General features: G+C 48.4%; 1 protein-coding gene across 2 annotated transcripts; it reads left to right on the top strand.

The window, feature by feature from the left end:
* The first annotated feature begins 1,214 nt into the window (after positions 1-1,214).
* Positions 1,215-14,901, top strand: EIF3D (eukaryotic translation initiation factor 3 subunit D). Of its 2 annotated transcripts, none has more exons than XM_065939166.1 (15): positions 1,215-1,355; positions 3,700-3,832; positions 4,101-4,146; positions 5,008-5,144; positions 6,383-6,468; positions 7,002-7,074; positions 7,896-8,008; positions 8,797-8,929; positions 9,334-9,481; positions 10,100-10,230; positions 11,377-11,462; positions 11,555-11,684; positions 13,626-13,768; positions 14,033-14,316; positions 14,756-14,901. In XM_065939166.1, exons 2-15 carry the CDS (start codon positions 3,710-3,712, stop codon positions 14,767-14,769), a joined length of 1,647 nt encoding a protein of 548 aa, XP_065795238.1. In that variant the 5' UTR covers positions 1,215-1,355; positions 3,700-3,709; the 3' UTR covers positions 14,770-14,901. The 2 variants fall into 2 exon arrangements, with proteins under 2 accessions (XP_065795238.1, XP_065795247.1); XM_065939175.1 differs by lacking the exon at positions 1,215-1,355 and adding an exon at positions 3,292-3,310.
* The last annotated feature ends 2,064 nt before the right edge of the window (positions 14,902-16,965 follow it).

Raw genomic sequence — 16,965 nt, 5'->3', positions numbered from 1 at the left:
GAGTATTTTCACATACATATATTTTACCCTCACAACACCCCCTTTTATCATCTTCAATTTACAAATAAGGAAACTGAGGCCCAGAGATATGAAGGCTACACTGCTAGAAAGTGACAGTGTAAGTGAAAGCGAAGTCGCTTAGTCGTGTCCCACTCTTTGCGACTCCATGTTCTGTAGCCTACCACGCTCCTCCGTCCGTGGGATTTTCCAGGCAAGAGTAGTGGAGTGTGTTGCCAATGCCTTCTCCAGAGGGTTTCCCCAATCCAGGGATCAAACCTCGGTCTCCCGCATTGTATGCAGACACTTTACCATCTGAGCCACCAGTGGCAGAGCCAACAATAAATATCAGCTGTAACAGCAAGTATATTTTCCAATAAAGGAGATAGACCAGGAGACCGATAAGGAAGCCTATGAGACCAGGCAGTAAAGAATCATGAGGTTTGAACAAAAATCGCACGCTCAGATTCTTTCAAATATTTTGAAATACCCCAATAAGACTCCAGGACAAACTCTGTAGGCTGAGTTTCCAAAAGGACAGCACCGTTGCCATCGTAGGAAGGTGGTTCCTGAGTCGCCACTTCAGAATCACAACCAACTAAAATGCAGGTTCCTGGGCTCCAGCTGGTATAACAGTCTATGGAAGGGGACCCAGAATCTTCATTTTTCAAATTAGCACTCCAGGAATCTTTGTCAAACAAGAAAGTCTGAGCACTGTGGAGGTGTGGTTTGAACCCTGGCAGCGACCCCCTACACTGGTAGTCTGATCTACTCAGGTCACTTTGCACCTCCTGGTCTGTTTTCGAAACCGCTGAAAAGTTCAGCGAGTCGCCACAAAAACCTGCCTGAGAAACTCGATCTCCCCCTAACGGCGAAACTCGACCCACACGAATCTTTTAAAGAAGGCAGGAGCCGCGGGTCATTGTGGGATACAGAGGGGCCAGAGCGGTCCGCAAGGCATTGTGGGACATAGAGGGGCTATCAGCAAGTCTCCGCTTCCAACTCCAACTGCAAGACCGCCACGTTTCAAGAAACTTGAAACTCTCGGAGTGTCGCCGGATGCCCCATGACGTAACTGTAAACATCTCCGGTGTCTATCAGCCTCGAAGGCTAATAAGAACACCGCGAAAAGAACAGTGACGAACTTCCGGGTGTGCCTTCGCTTTACGACTCGTGTGTTCCGCCGTCGAACCGGAAGGAAGCCAAGAAGCAGTTTACGACACCGTCGGTCGTGTTTACGGTACCGGCCGCTGCGCGCGCATCTTTCCTCCTTTCCCGGTTCCCCGGAGCTCAGGCGGTGGCGAGGTATCTGGCGTAGACTTATCTTTCGGCATCGGGGCCGGCTACGGCCGTTACAGGTAAGCAGCGTATTCTGTACGTTTCCGCGGACCTCCAGAGCAGAGTTGGGCTGCGCCTGGCCTTCGGGGCCCTACCGGAAGAGACTTCTGTACGCCCCCTCCTGCCTCCTTGTTCCTCCGCTGGGCGGGGCAGGAATCCGCCTTCGGCACCCCCAGGTAGGACCCAGTGCGGGGCAGAACCTGTAGTTGAGGTCTCTTGCCCTGGAGTCCGCTTAGCGGCCACCGACGGTCTGTTCTGATGTGAACATGCCATTAATCCTTCTGAGTCTCGGGGTCTTTTAAAGTGCCCCACGGTTCCCTGAGCTTCTATGAGAGGGCTGTTGGGTGTGCCAAACTGAGCGATGTTCGGCCCTGCTCTGAGGAGGTCACAGTCTAAAAGTTTCTTTTCCTTGCCTGTGAAATGGAAGACTAGGATGTAGTTGGTTGATCTGTGATTTGAAACTAACCCCCCAGGAATTGGCAAACGATCTGCAGTGGCTGCAAGAACGTGCGCAGTACATGACCTGCCAGCCACAAGGCTCTATGACTGTCCTGTTGGTGCCTCCTCATCCGATAGCTGTAGCCAGTTCAGCTGTCATCCGTTTCAACAGAAAGATTTAGTTTCCACTATTGGTTACATTGTGCTCTGCCTACTTTCTATTTTATGCGTTGAAACCAAGTGACTTCCTTCCACCCCTTTTAAAGTGTGTTGGCAGATACCTTATTGTGTTATTGATATGATCTGAAATCCAGGATCTTTTCAGGCTGCTGTCCAGCTGTAAGATAATGGGAAGACTGTTAGACTTAAGACAGACGACCCTAGAAACCAAATCTATTTTGAAATGATGAGATCAGCTGCTTGGTTTGGCTGAACTGTGTGTTTTTATATCTGAAATGGGGGCCTAGGGGTTTAGTGGTGTTGCGTCTGACACGTTGTAGGACCCTGGTAGTATATAAAGGTATATTGTTTTGAGACCACCACACCCTCCCTCAGTCTGCTTCCTCTAGTGTAATTTAAGTTCAGGTGGGAGTATGGGGCTTCCAGGTTCATGCCCTGTTGGATCATGCAAGTGTCACCTCTGTAAGAACTCTCCCCATCATGGGAAAATGAAGAGAATTTCCTAAACGTAGTATCCTTTGCTCTTTTATTGCTCCCCAGACTCTGGAAATATTTGTGTGGTGAATTTTCCCCTGGGAGCTCAGCTTCTGGGCATTGACAGGGGATTAAAATGGATGATAAATGCACGCATTTTGGGTAGGAATTGTTTGGCAGATACCTGTCTGGAGTCCCTGGTTTTTACTGTTTCTGAGAGGAGTACGGGCCTTATACAAAGTGTGGACTCTGAAGCCAGTTTCCCAGGGTTCAGATTTTCGTCCATTAGTGTTGTGACTTTGGGCAATTTCTTGATATCTCTGTGCCTCAGTTTTCTTATCTGGAAAGTGAGGCTAATACTGGCCCTACCTCAGGAGGAGATTGTTGAGAGGAGTTAATGAATTAATGCGTGGAAAGCACTAACAACATGCCTGGTACTTATAATGCTTATGAACATTGGCTGTGTTAAACCACTTTCACTTTCATGACGTAAGGCTTCTGGTGGCTTCCTCAACCTTCTGCCGGGCTTTCTGCCTGATTCTTATGCCCTGCATAAGAATTTGCACTGACAACAAAAAATTGGAAGAACAACGAAGGAAGGTTGCGTTTCAGGATATATTCATGGACCCTTGTTTTTTCTCGGCACTGTGTGTAAATGTATTTTTGTAAGACTGAGTAGTAAGTGTCTGGCGTTTTACAGTGGAACTATTTCTACATATGTTAACTAATATATACGGCTTTCACAGTGATCCTCTGATGGGAATAAAACAAGGATCTTATTTATTTTACAGGTAAAGAGACTGGAGTTTAGGGGAATTATATACTCTATGTCTGGTGAAGGTGTGAATGAGAACTGGAACCTGCTTATTAAACTCAAAAAAAGGTTAATTACATTTCATCAAATCTGTAAGACATCACTGAATTCAAGAAGCACAATTTCTTCATGTAACACTAAGAAAGGAAAGTTGCCAGATATGATATGACACCCCGTCAATTAGAAGGTGCAGGCTCATTTCAGAGATGGTACAGTGAAAAAAAAAAACCCAGTGATATATGATACATAAATTTGGTTAGCAGTCTTCTTAGTTTTAAGTATTCACAATATTATTTACAGGAAGATGTTAAGTGGAGAGTAACTCAACAGTTGAAGGTTCGGTTTTGTGTTTTGCTTTTTTAACTTTATCATTCATGTATTAGCTTACCTTGAATGGAAGACTTTTTTTTTTTTGAGGCTTTTCTTCATGGAATTACTTTGTTATTTGTATTTTTAAGGTTTTAAAAGATGGCAAAGTTCATGACACCCGTGATCCAGGACAACCCCTCAGGCTGGGGTCCCTGTGCGGTTCCGGAGCAGTTTCGGGATATGCCCTACCAGCCGTTCAGCAAAGGAGATCGGCTCGGAAAGGTGCTTACCTGTCAGCGGGGTCTGAATCTCTTAAGCTGCAGCTGATACTCCAAGTTCATTTCAATTTTATTCTCTCAAAAGGATAATGGTTATAAGCTCTCACTACTTCCAGTGGTCATAGGAGAGCTGGGCTCTTAGAAAGCTATCCTGAGCAGTCTTTCTAACACTTTGTGACACTGTGTCCTCACTTGGGAGGAGGGGGTTTCTGAGTCAACAGAAACTTGCCTGGTTGACCTGCGCTCTCCGCCTTCCTTGTTGTGCTCACTAGGTTGCAGACTGGACGGGGGCAACATACCAAGACAAGAGATATACAAGTAAGTGTTCTGCGCCTGCCTGCCCAAGTCAGGCCCTCGGTGGATTGTTAGTGTTTCTAGTAACCACCTGGAAGCATTCTAGGATGGCAACGAAATGGTGATCATTCATAATTTTTAGAGGCCTATTACGGAGTGTGAAAGCAATCCATTTTTTTGTAAATAGCCTCAAAACTCAGACTGTTCAGTGTATTATAGTAGGTTTTTCCCCCTGCTTTGGGGAGCCATGGCCCCTTTTACAGATCTGGTGAACACATTCCCATTTTGTATTTCATTACTTGGGATTTACTGAACTTGTAAGGCCAGTCAGTGGATCCCAGTTTCAAAACTCCTGATTTTAGGATCCTAATAGAAGTTAGTTTTTTCCTCTGTGCTAATCAAGAGAGCTGGAAGTGGCTCCCTGGAATACTGAGTTAAAGACTATCTGAGTCTGAGGTCAGCCAGAAAGCCAGTCCTAGCCCATTAGCCACATCTGCCTTGGGCTCCAGCTGCTGACAGTGATGACCTGTATAACCGCCTGCTTGCCTCTCCTGAGAGAGTAAACTGTAACTCCTGTTCTTACAGAATAAGACAGAGTGCAAAATGGGCTTGTCTTGAGTTCCTCAGATTCTGCCTTGACTTAGAAAGTTCTTTGGACCAGAGTTTTCCAAACTTGAATGTGCGTATTAATCTGCTGAGGACCTTATTAAAATGGTGATTCTTACTCAGTGGATCTAGGGTGGAGCTGTGAGTCTGTACATCCAAGGTGCTGCCAGCCAATGGGGTGGCTGCTGAGGCCACATTGTAAATATCAGGCTTTAGACTACTGTGTGCTTATAAACTTTGTAGGTAGTGTTTGTTACATGCTGTCACCTTTGCCTCCAGATAAGTACTCCTCTCAGTTTGGAGGTGGAAGTCAGTATGCTTACTTCCACGAGGAAGATGAAACTAGCTTCCAGCTGGTGGACACCGCGCGCACACAGAAGACCGCCTACCAGCGGAATCGAATGCGATTTGCACAGGTCAGTCAAGAGCCAGCAGTGTGACCATCTTGGGGCTGTCACCTGGTGCTAAAAATGGTACTACGTGAGTACTGATGAGGGGAAAGCGTGTTACTGTTGGTCTCCTGATGAATCCCTTAATATAGTAATGGGCTTCCCAGGTCGCCCAGTGGTAAAGAATTCACCTGCCAAGCAGGAGATGCGAGAGACACAGGTTCAATCCCTGCGTCAGGAAGATCCCCTAGAGTAGGAAATGGCAACCTGCTCTAGTATCCTGGGAGCCTGGCGGGCTGCGGTCCATAGGGTTGCAAGGAGTTAGCTACGACTCAGCACAGCAAGCAGCAGTGAATCCAAGTAGCTCTTTAGTGACAAATTGTGCTAAAGTAAACGGGTACCATGTCCAGGAATGCCTTTAAATAGGTCAGCTGTCTGTTGACCAGTAGCTAGGACATCTGTGCTAAGGATGGCTGTTTGTGCTGGGTTATCATGTGTGTCAGTGTCTGTTGCCTCGCGTAATTGCTGTGTCCAGGATTTACTGAGTAGATGGTCCAGTTGGGCTGCATCTTCTCACATAAAGAAGCAAACTCAGCCACTCTAATAAGAGCCAGTGAACCTTCTTTGGTAAAAGCATGGATGTGAGTCTAAGCTAATTCCAGGTACAAACATTTTTATTGTGCTTCAGTACAAAAAACAGATAACTGCTTTTTTTTTTTTTTAAACAAATTGAAGGTTTGTGACAGCCCTGCATCGAGCAAGTCTTTCGGTTCTATTTTTTCAACAGCATTTGCTCACTTCATGTCTCTCTCATAACAATATTTCAGACTTTTTTATTATCATATTTGTTGTGATCAGTGATGTTACTAATCACTGAACATGGTTAACATTTTTTAGCAATAAAGTTTCTTTCTAATGAAGATAGATAAATTGTTTAAGACATAACAGTGTTGCACACTAGTAGACTACAGTATAGTGTATAGTACATGTAGCATAAATTATACGCTCTGGGAAAGCAAAACATTTGTGTGACCTGCCTCATTACAATACTCAGTTGTGGTGATCTGGAACCAGACCCAAAGTGTCTCTGAGGCAGGTCTGTGCTTACTCAACCAAAGACCCCGGGTGTTGATCCTGTGAAAGCACAGAGTGAAATGTGCAACTGGGCTTCTGCATCCTAAACTTACCTAAAAGCGTCCCATCAGGCAGTGCCAGTTATCCGCCGAATCTCCCAGGATTTTAACATGTTTTGTCCTGATTCCTAGCGAAATCTCCGCAGAGACAAAGATCGAAGGAACATGTTGCAGTTCAACCTGCAGACCCTGCCTAAGAGCGCCAAGCAGAAGGAGAGGTGAGCTGCCCATCCTGTTGGAGCAAGTTATTTTTCCAGGACTGACCATGCTGATATCAGGAGGCCAGAGTAAAACAGTCATCTTCCCCAGTATTGTGAAAAACCAAAAAGCCTTCCCAAAGCAGTTAAGCCACTGTTTCAGCCCTGGTGTCGTTTTCTGGGCTGTTGATGGCAGAGACCATGGACAGGAGCCTGCCTGCCCGGGACACGAGCACTGATTGACAGGGAAACAAAGGCAGCCAGGAAGTGGTCCTGGAGCTTCACCTGGACTCAGGTCTTCTGTGGCGCTGCTGCCGGAGCCCATTCACGCTGGGTCCTGTGAGTCCCTGGAGCTGTGAGGGACAGACAGTAGGCTGCCAGAGGACAGCCTCTAGAGATGGAGTGGTATATACTGGTCATATACTGGCAGACTGGGGGCAATGTGCCTCTCCTAGCATGTCTAGTGTGCACTGTTTTCATCTGGGTTTTTGTTTTTCTTAAGCCTCTATTTTCCTTAAAAATCTGTACTAAAAGCAGTTTTCCTGTCTTTCCAGAGAACGCATACGACTGCAGAAAAAATTCCAAAAACAATTTGGAGTGAGGCAGAAATGGGACCAAAAATCACAGGTAGTATATCTGTATCAGAATTCTGTCCAGGAATTTGATTTTTTGGGTTGGTTTTATAATAATTTTATTGAGGTATGCTTCTCATACTATACAGTTCACTCATTTAAGATGGGGTGGATTTAAGATTCACCCACTGGACTCATTGGTTAATAGTTTATGCACGGAGTCCTGCAGCCATTGCTATGGTCTGTGCCAGAGTGTTCCCATCACTCTACAAAAAGCCCTGTACCAGGCAGCCATTTTCCCTGGCCCTGGACTGCCCCTTCTCTGTTTTCTGTCTCTGGATTAATCTCTCCTGGACATTTCATATAAATGGAACCAGAGCAGAATGATCTTTTGTGACTGACTCCTTTCACCACACATGATGTTTTCAAGGTTCATCCATGTGGTAGCCCATGTCAGCACTTCATTCCTCTTTATTGCCGTGTTCCATTATATGGAGAGACCACATTGTGTCTGTCTGTTCACCGCTGGTGGACATCAGGGCTGTTTTTACTAGAGGGTATTGTGCGTGGTACCACCATGGACATTCCTCTGAAAGTGTTTATGTGGACGTAGTGCAAGTAGAAGATGTGTTTAAGCCAGAGTGAAGGTACAGTTGTGGAAGTTACATTTGCTGGACACGGTGCTTGCGGTAGCAGCAAGAATAACCAGATAATGACATGGGAGAAATACAGAGGAGCTGTTAGAAAACAGCCCAGCCTGTCGTATAAATGTTCCAGATATATTTATTGAATAAAAGCTCTTCATGCTGTTACCTGCCTTTTGCTTACGTTTCGCGCTGGCTGTCATTTTTCCCCTCCAACGGTTTTTCCTGACAGAAGCCCCGAGACTCTTCGGTGGAAGTCCGCAGTGACTGGGAGGTGAAGGAGGAGATGGACTTCCCTCAGCTAATGAAGATGCGGTACTTGGAAGTGTCAGAGCCCCAGGACATGTAAGTGGCATCTTTTCCTACCCTCCATCATGCTCTTAATGTGTGTTAACCAGCTGGTGATGACTGTTGGCCTGAGCCCTAGCATTTCCAAAGACATTGCCTAAGATTAGTGGACAAGTTTAAAAAAAAAAAAATCAATGCTTGTAGCAGGAAAAGCAGAAAGAAATTTACTGAAGCTAAAACTTCAGTTCTCTTTCAACTTCCTGGCATTGTGAGCAAAAGAAAACTTATAGAACTCTTGTCAGGAGAAAGCAGAAAGAAATTTCCTACTATTAAAACTCTAGATTTCTTTCAGCTTCCTGAAATCCTGAGCAAAAGAGAAGATTGGGTTCTGTAGCTCTTTGGGCAGAAAGAGAAAGATTGCAGTTCTTCAAGAGAAGTGATGCTTTTCCTGATGTTTCAAAGAGCTTATCTCAGAAGGCCAGTGGGTGGACATAACTTAGTGGGAGCTGGAGCATCAGCCAGGAGGCAGCTGCGTCCCGGGGCCTCTCACTGCTCCTCTCCCTGTCTCTAAAGTGGGGCGGGTTAGCTTTCAACTAATAAAAATAAATGAAAAGATAAATAAAGTGGGGTGGGGAGTGGGGTCCTGAGCCGGATCAGTTGTGCGGAGCCACTTCACGACCTGAGGGGGCAGGCCCTGCACGAGCTCTGGGAGTCCAGTCAGAGACTCTTTTCGTCTCCCATATGTTAGACTTTTGGATAAGACTTTGGATTCCATGGTGTAACAGAGAAGAAGTAGGTAGTCTTGCTCCCCTTGACTTAGCGTGTGTTGTGCACTCTCCCCTCAGCGAGTGCTGCGGGGCCCTGGAATACTACGACAAGGCCTTCGATCGCATCACCACACGGAGCGAGAAGCCGCTTCGGAGCATCAAGCGTATCTTCCACACCGTCACCACCACGGACGACCCTGTCATCCGGAAGGTGGGCACCCCTGCCCTGCGCCCACCTGAGGGGAGCGCTGCAATACCACCGCTGAGGCCTCAGAAAGAGCAGAGATGGGGCGAGGGGTTGGGGGAGTGTGTGTACGAACCAACTGGGTCTCAGATGCCCCGTAGATAAGACTTTTGTGAATCGATTTAGGATTAGGTGAAAATGAAGGCACTCTGCTGACTGGACCGTAAGTGTTGGTGTGTAACAGGTGGTTGGGGAACTGCAGTTCCTTGGACCCAGGATACAAACTTGCTGGCTGGCTTGCTACAGCCTGGCTCAGACAACCAGAGGTGTAGGTATGGGTGTGAGGGCTCCTTACAGACAAGTCCTTCACCTCCTGTGAATGGGCAGGTGAGGCCCAACGTAGCCCCATCTCTCTGCTGTCCTCCTTGCAGCTGGCGAAGACTCAGGGCAACGTGTTTGCCACTGACGCCATCCTGGCCACACTGATGAGCTGCACCCGCTCTGTGTATTCCTGGGACATCGTCGTCCAGAGAGTCGGGTCCAAGCTCTTCTTTGACAAGAGGGACAACTCTGACTTTGGTAAGAAGCCTGTCTGGGAACAGCACAGAGGCTCCGAGTGTCTTTGTTGGTCCAAAGCCATTCCCAGGTACAGAGAACGGGTAGAAGGTGTTCTGTCTCCTCACGGACACCAACAGCCATGTCAGAATCCCCCTCAGCCTCCTCAGAGATAGAGGAAGGGGCTGTTGCTGCAGTATCCCTGTCAGGGCAGCAGCCTTCTGAGTCCTCGCGGCATCGCAACACCGTGTTTCCACTCATTTGAATAGCATCTTCCTGACTTCTCTCCATACCACCTTTAGTACGTACTTGACCTTTTTCTTTGGATTGATGACTTTTTTACTTTAGCATGTTTATGAAGGAAAAAATGTACATGTACCATACACATGTATATGTACACACACACATTGAATGAAAACCAGGTCACTCAAAACTAGACGTGTTTGTGACAGAATTAATGTTAGTGTCTCGGGTTATCCAGTAACCCACCCCACCCACCCCCACTCAGGAGACCCAGGTTAGCAGATGGCGGTCCTTTGGAGGAAGGGCCTGTGTCATTTGAATCGCCACATCTCCCCAAGGGGCCCTACACCTCTTTGGTGACTGTTTCTTGGGTGGGTGATCATGCTGCCGATTTTGCAGACCTTCTGACAGTGAGTGAGACAGCCAACGAACCTCCTCAAGATGAAGGTAACTCCTTCAACTCACCCCGCAACCTGGCCATGGAAGCAACCTACATCAACCACAACTTCTCCCAGCAGTGCTTGAGGATGGTAAGGTCCTGGGAGCATTCAGTTCATCGACTCCAGTTGTTGTCTACTGAGCATGTACTAGGTCATCAGCTCTGCGTTGTGGGATTGGACAGGACAGACGGGGGTCCCTGCTTGTCACAGAGGAGATCTGAGCTTGGGCTTTGAGGTCAGAAGACCTGACTTTGAGCACTAAATTCACCACTTTTAGCTTTGTGGTGCCAGTCATGTTTCTTCTCTGAAATTGTTTAGTCGCTAAGTAGTGACTGACCCTTTAAGACCACATGGACTATAGCCTACCAGGCTCCTCTGTCCATGGGATTTCCCAGGCAAGAATACTGGAGTGGGTTGCCATTTCCTTCTCCCAGGGATCTTCCTGACCCAGGGATGGAACCCACATCTGCATTACAGACAGAATCTTTATCCCTCAGCCACCAGGGAATCCCCTCTGTAAAACTAGAATACTTGAATAATACTTGTCTCATATAGATACATTGTAAAGATTCCTTGAAATATATGACCATGACACTCTTGTGCACAGATACGGTGCACTGCTTAGGAGCTGGGGATACAGCAACCAGCCAACCCTTTCCTAAGGGTGCCTGCCCTTAGAAAACTTCATTATCATGGAGGAGGAAAGGTCTTCCCTGTAGCTCAGATGGTAAAGACTGCCTGCAATGCAAGAGACCTGGGTTGCATCTCTGGGTCAGGAAGATCCTCTGGAGAAGGGAACAGCAATCCACTCCAGTATTCTTGCCTGAAGAATCCCATGGATAGAGGAGTTTGACAGGCTGTGGTTCGTGAGGTCGCAAAGAGTCGGACACGACTGAGCGACTGGCACACAGTGGAGGAGGAAAAATAATAAGCTCAGGATATATACATGCTTGACAAATGACTGTGTGCACCTTGGAGGAAAACATAACAGGAGGGGGCGCTGTTGCTAGTTAAATCAGAGACTAGAAGCTCGTGTTTCACAAACGTGAGCACAGGGTGAACTGGAGCTGTTACCTCTGTTGTGACGCACGGGGTGCTCGCTTGGGCTCGGAAGTGTGCCCAGAGCCCCCTCGAGCTCTAGGGACCCAGGTGGGCGGGGCTGTGACAGGTGCGGGGCATGGCTGATTGCCTTGGCAACAGGTTGGCGCTGTCTCATGACACCTGTCATTTTTACAGGGCAAGGAAAGATACAACTTCCCCAATCCCAACCCATTTGTGGAGGACGATATGGATAAGAACGAGATCGCCTCTGTAGCGTACCGGTATGTCTCCTCCCTAGTGCCCCCGCACTGTGTGGGTGGTGCACCTGGACCCAGGACCTCAGGTGACCAGAGGCACTCCTCCTTCCTTGCAGTTACCGCCGGTGGAAGCTCGGAGACGACATTGACCTCATCGTCCGCTGTGAGCATGATGGCGTCATGACCGGAGCCAACGGGGAGGTGTCCTTCATCAACATCAAGACCCTCAACGAGTGGGACTCCAGGGTGAGGCACGCACAGCACCATGTCCCGGGCTGGCGCCTGCAGCCTGTCTCTTCCCCTTGCCTCACTTATAGAGCTTTACTGTCTGAGTTTCCCCCACTTAGTTCCACTTTGAGGAAGAGGTTGTGTGTGAGTGTGATTACCTTTCCTCAGTGTTTTCTGTCTCTGTCCATTCCGACCTCCCATTGACTTCTGCTCTCTGCAAGTGTGATTTCAATCTCCTTATGAGCTGAGCTGGCAGGTCTCCTGTACGTCAGGCAACTGTCCTTTTTGACCTGTTATTTCACTTATGGCAGCCCCTACCTGGTTTTCAACATTCTGGCACCCTTTTTTCAACTCCTTCTCTTACTGAACTCAGATTCTCAAGATTATCCCAGATTTGGCCTTTCAGGAGGGGCATCTTGAAAGAAATACGCATCCTTCATTTTCTCTTCTCTTTCTGTTCTCCCAGGCTGGTGTGCCAGGATGGGCCTGTCATCCTTTCTGAAAGTACCTGGCCTACACACCTGAATTTAAAATGGGTGGCCGTGCTCCTGGTCACTGGTGTGTAGAATAAGAGTCTTGGTAGAAGGACAGCAAGGCCAGGCCTGTGTTGAACAAGGGTCCAGTGAGATGGAGGTCAGGGGCCATTGTGCTCTGCCTGCATTAGAGCCGAGGGATTAGCATTCCGGACGCCAGGCTTCACTCCTCAGGTGTTCTTTAGCTTCTGTCACCTGCTGAGAGCACTCTGGAAGGTTTGCTGCGGACCTAGCTCTGAACCAGTGGCCTTTTCTTAGACTTTGACCACAGCCTCCCAGGAACAGCGTTCTGTGTGACTGTGCCCTCTGCTAGTGCCATAATCTGGTCCTGCACATTTCTCAGCTGCCTTCACGCTTCCTTTGCTGTTTCCCCTCCTTTTTAACCCCCCAGTGGCACCTTCTCTTAGGTCCCTTCTTTATACTGTGTGTGGCCCACACAGATGGTCTCCCTATCTTAAGGGACCTTGATTCCATCTGCAGAATCTCTTTGGATACGAGGTAGCATGATCCTGAGTAGTTGTACTCAGGGTTCCCCCAGACTCCAGGATAGCAGATGCTGCAAGAACAGGTCACCAGGGACCATCTTAGAATTGAGCCTAACCCCAGACCTCATCCCTGAACTCCAGAAGTGATTCCTGAAATCTCTTCTGACACCTGTTCTACCATTGTTGTTTTTGTTTTGGTGTTTTTTGGTGGTGGTTTTTTTCTAAAATACTTTGTCCTTCCAGTGTCTTCATTTGTCATTCCCTCTGGCTTGACTGCCCATCAGTGTCGTTTCTTGCTCTCTTAGGCTCAGAACCTCAAACATCTCCTCCTCCTCCTCCTCCTCTGTGCCTTTGAATTCTGCTGTCCGGCTCAGTCTGTCTACTTGCCCAGCTCTGGGTTTCACTGACATCACCCTAGCTCAGGACCCTACTCATGACGCCTGTTATTTTGCATTTGTCTCTTAACTGACCTCCCTAACTCCCTCTCCATCAGGTCAAACCTACCTGACCTCCCCTCCCTCTGCGGGCTTCCACACTAAACCAGTGCATCTCTTCCCTGTCCCTCTCAGATCCCCCTACCTCCAGCTTCTGCCAGTATTCTCCACGGTGAGCTGTCGCACTCCTTTGTGAAACTCTTCCTGTCCGCATCACATGTGATAAACACTTGTGTGGCACTTGTTTCTAACATGTGTGAGTGTGTGTCCTGGCCTGGTTGCGACCTGGGGAAGAGAGGAGTTACAGGTTGAGCACCAGCTGTGTGGCAGGCTGTGCAAGGGAGGGACGGAGGCCCTGGCTCTCCAATGATGTCTTCCGTCTGCTCTACCTGTGGGCTTGCGCCTCCCTGGTTAAGCCCGCTAGGGACCTCCTTCTCTACCAGAGGGGCCCGCCATCCACGGGCAGCATGGTGCCTTGGCGCCTGTAACCGGGCCCTCCTCCCACAGCACTGTAACGGCGTTGACTGGCGACAGAAGCTTGATTCTCAGCGAGGGGCTGTCATTGCCACCGAGCTGAAGAACAACAGCTACAAGCTGGCCCGCTGGACCTGCTGTGCTTTGCTGGCCGGATCCGAGTACCTCAAGCTTGGGTGAGCTTCCTGCCCAGGAGCCCAGAGCTCGTCTTCGGAAAGGAGGGGTCTGCGGGTTAGGAGACCAAGGCTGCCCTTTTCTCCCTTTTCTTGGGACAAGCACGAGGCCGCCATTTAACTGATAACTCAGCCCCAGGCACAGCTGTGTCTCTGTGCCAGCCGGACCCCACCCTAACACTCCTCCCCGCCTCCCCCAGTTACGTGTCCCGGTACCACGTGATCTGTGCCGGCCGGGCCCCACCCTAACACTCCTCCCCCCGGTAGTTACGTGTCCCGGTACCACGTGAAAGACTCCTCGCGCCATGTCATCCTGGGCACCCAGCAGTTCAAGCCCAACGAGTTCGCCAGTCAGATCAACCTGAGCGTGGAGAATGCCTGGGGCATCCTGCGCTGCGTCATCGACATCTGCATGAAGCTGGAGGAGGGCAAGTACCTCATCCTCAAGGACCCCAACAAGCAGGTCATCCGTGTCTACAGCCTGCCCGACGGCACTTTCAGCTCCGATGAGGACGACGAGGAGGAGGAGGAGGAGGAAGAGGAAGAAGAAGGTGTGTGGCAAGCCTCCATCAGAAATCTGGCATGAGCTGAGCTGGTTGGGGCCCAAGTGCTGCAGCCTTAGTCCTCTAACCTCAATGGAAAACTCCAGGAATTCCCTGAGTTTTCACTTGGTGTGGCATTCAGTCTAGTTCCAGGAGCCACTTACAGGGCCTTTAGAGCACATGACGGGGTTGGGGAGGAGAGTTAGGGCAGGAAAGAAATGTCTAGAGGAAGGTGCTAGAAGTCCCTGATTCTAGCCAGTGGTCCCAGGAAGGAATGATGTTCCAGCTGCATGATAGGGCTTAAATCGTTCTCTCACCTGCTTCACTGGTTGGTGACTGAAGAAAATACCTGTTAGTCCTCTGAGGACCTGAATGGTTTCACATCTGAGTGAAAGTGTTGAAAACCGTAAGCGATGTACCAGTTTGACGTAACCTTTGTATGTTTCAGAGGAAGAAGCCTAAACCAGACGGTGATGTGGAACTGGCATCTGCGATTCCATCGAGCCTGGGGGACCCTGAGTACCTAGTGAGACGTGTGTGTGATTCTTGCTCTCTGAAGCTGGGCCATTGAAATAAATGCTGTCTAGTCCCTTACCTTCGTCTGTGCCTGCGTTATGACTGACAGCCCTTCCTTCTCCGAGCAGCCCTTCAGAGAGGGAGGGTGAGACACAGCAGAGTCTCTCTGGAGTTCACAATCTGGGTTCCCTCCTTTGTTCTCAGTGTTAGTGGTTTTACATTCCTGCTAGAAGGTGAATGCCCTGAGGTTTTTTGTTCTTGGAACCCCTTGAAATTATCCTTTCCCAGGGAGTGAGGTCCCCATAGGAAGTCCATTTCACAAGCACAAGCTGGCTACATGCCAGACCCAGCTGCTGCCCTGACACATAGACATGACTGTAAAGATGAAGCAGGCAGTCTTTGAAGCTTGAGTGAGGTCGCTACTGTGAAGGAGACCGCTTCAGAAGGCCCTGACGGATGTCCCACAGGGTATGCACTGTAATGGTTTGTATAAACTTACCTGATAGCCTGATAGCTCGGGTGGTAAAGAATCCACCTGCAATGCAGGAGACCCGGGTTCGATTCCTGGGTTGAGAAGATCCACTGGAGAAGGGCTAGGCTACCCACTCCAGTTATTCTTGGTCTTCCCTTGTGACTCAGCTGGTAAAGAACCCACCTGCAATGTGGGAGACCTGGGTTTGATCCTTGGGTTGGGAAAATCCTCTGGAGAAGGGAAAGGCTACCCACTCCAGTATTTTGGCCTAAAGAATTCCATGGTCTGTATTCTCCATGGGGTCACAAAGAGTAGGACACAACTGGAGCAACTTTCACTTTCACTTGGCATGGGCTGGTGATGTGATCTCAAGCCAGCACCCTCAAAGCACTGTGTCATGAACAAATCAGAGCTACAGATGTTCAGTGTATGTGAACTCTTTGTAAGTGGATGGTGTTCTGTCCTTGACACTATGAAGTATTCACCCTGACAGATACTGTACTGTGTTTTCTATACCTCATACTGACACAGAACTGTGATGCTGGTGGAAGTGATGCCATTGTACAGATGAGAAGACTGGCCCCACTTTTGGGTAGCAGTCCTAAATTTAACAATTTTGATCAAAATAACTGAGCCTCAGCAAGCAAAAATGTATCGGACTTCATTGTCTGAGTTACTAGGAAAACGGTATTAAGGTGTGCTTCTGGGGAGTTTTCAGTGTAGGTGGAGCATTAGGAAATTCACATTATAGTGTGACAAGTGTGGGGTTTCAAGTTTGGGCTAGTACTCCCCAAGCTGCCTCCTGCAGACCCAGGATGCAACCCAGCAGGATTATCTGGAACAAGTGGCCCAAAAACATCTTAACAGCAACCTTCACCTGCTTCGTGTCTTTCATCTGTCCTCTACTTCCACCAAGTTGATGGCTGTAAATAGTCCTGCCTCAAAACCAGTAGCATTCTACAGTCCAGGCTCAGCCTAGTCTGAAGGCCCTGCCATACTTTATCAGTCCTAATTTCCCAATACAAGATAAGACCAGCAGGTTTAAGTACTTAATTATTTGCCCACACCCATTCTCATGAAAGTCATAACTACTAAGAAGTTGACCTCCCTAGCTTCATTTTTGGCTAGGTACTTTTGTCTGCTTTCAGTGTTTATTCAACAAATTTCTAAGGGCCTCCTGTATGTCAGATACTGATGGAAGCCCTGAGATTGCTATAATGATTAAGATTCATTTCTGCTAACAGGAGCTTTTCTCTGATGCTAATAACACACTAGGAAAAAACCAGATAAATGGCATTCCTAAGGGGGTACTTAGGTCTGAGAGCTCAAGAAAGACTTTCTAGAGAAGTTTCAGTGATGAAAAGCTGGGAAACCAGTGTTTTTCCAAACTCAGCATGGCTGCCTTCCCACCGGAACCCTCAGCCCCATCTCACAGAACTACGTAACAGCTCTTGAGTTTCTTACTTTATTCATAGATGCACTGTATTCTGGGCAGGTAGATCTCATTCAGGATTCACATTTCACCTCGGGAAAGCCAGCCCCAGTCATCCAGTTCACTTGAATGGGGTTCAGGGTCACCCAGTCATCCTCTATATTGCCTCCACTTCAGCCACAGTTGCTGAGCATGAGCAGTGGATTTGGGCTAAGTGTCTACACTGCTCTGTCATAGG

The sequence above is a fragment of the Muntiacus reevesi genome, chromosome 1 (assembly GCF_963930625.1).
Source record: "Muntiacus reevesi chromosome 1, mMunRee1.1, whole genome shotgun sequence".
Lineage (NCBI taxonomy): Eukaryota > Metazoa > Chordata > Mammalia > Artiodactyla > Cervidae > Muntiacus > Muntiacus reevesi.
Note: the sequence above shows the minus strand (reverse complement) of the source record. Positions and strands in the feature narration are given on the sequence as shown.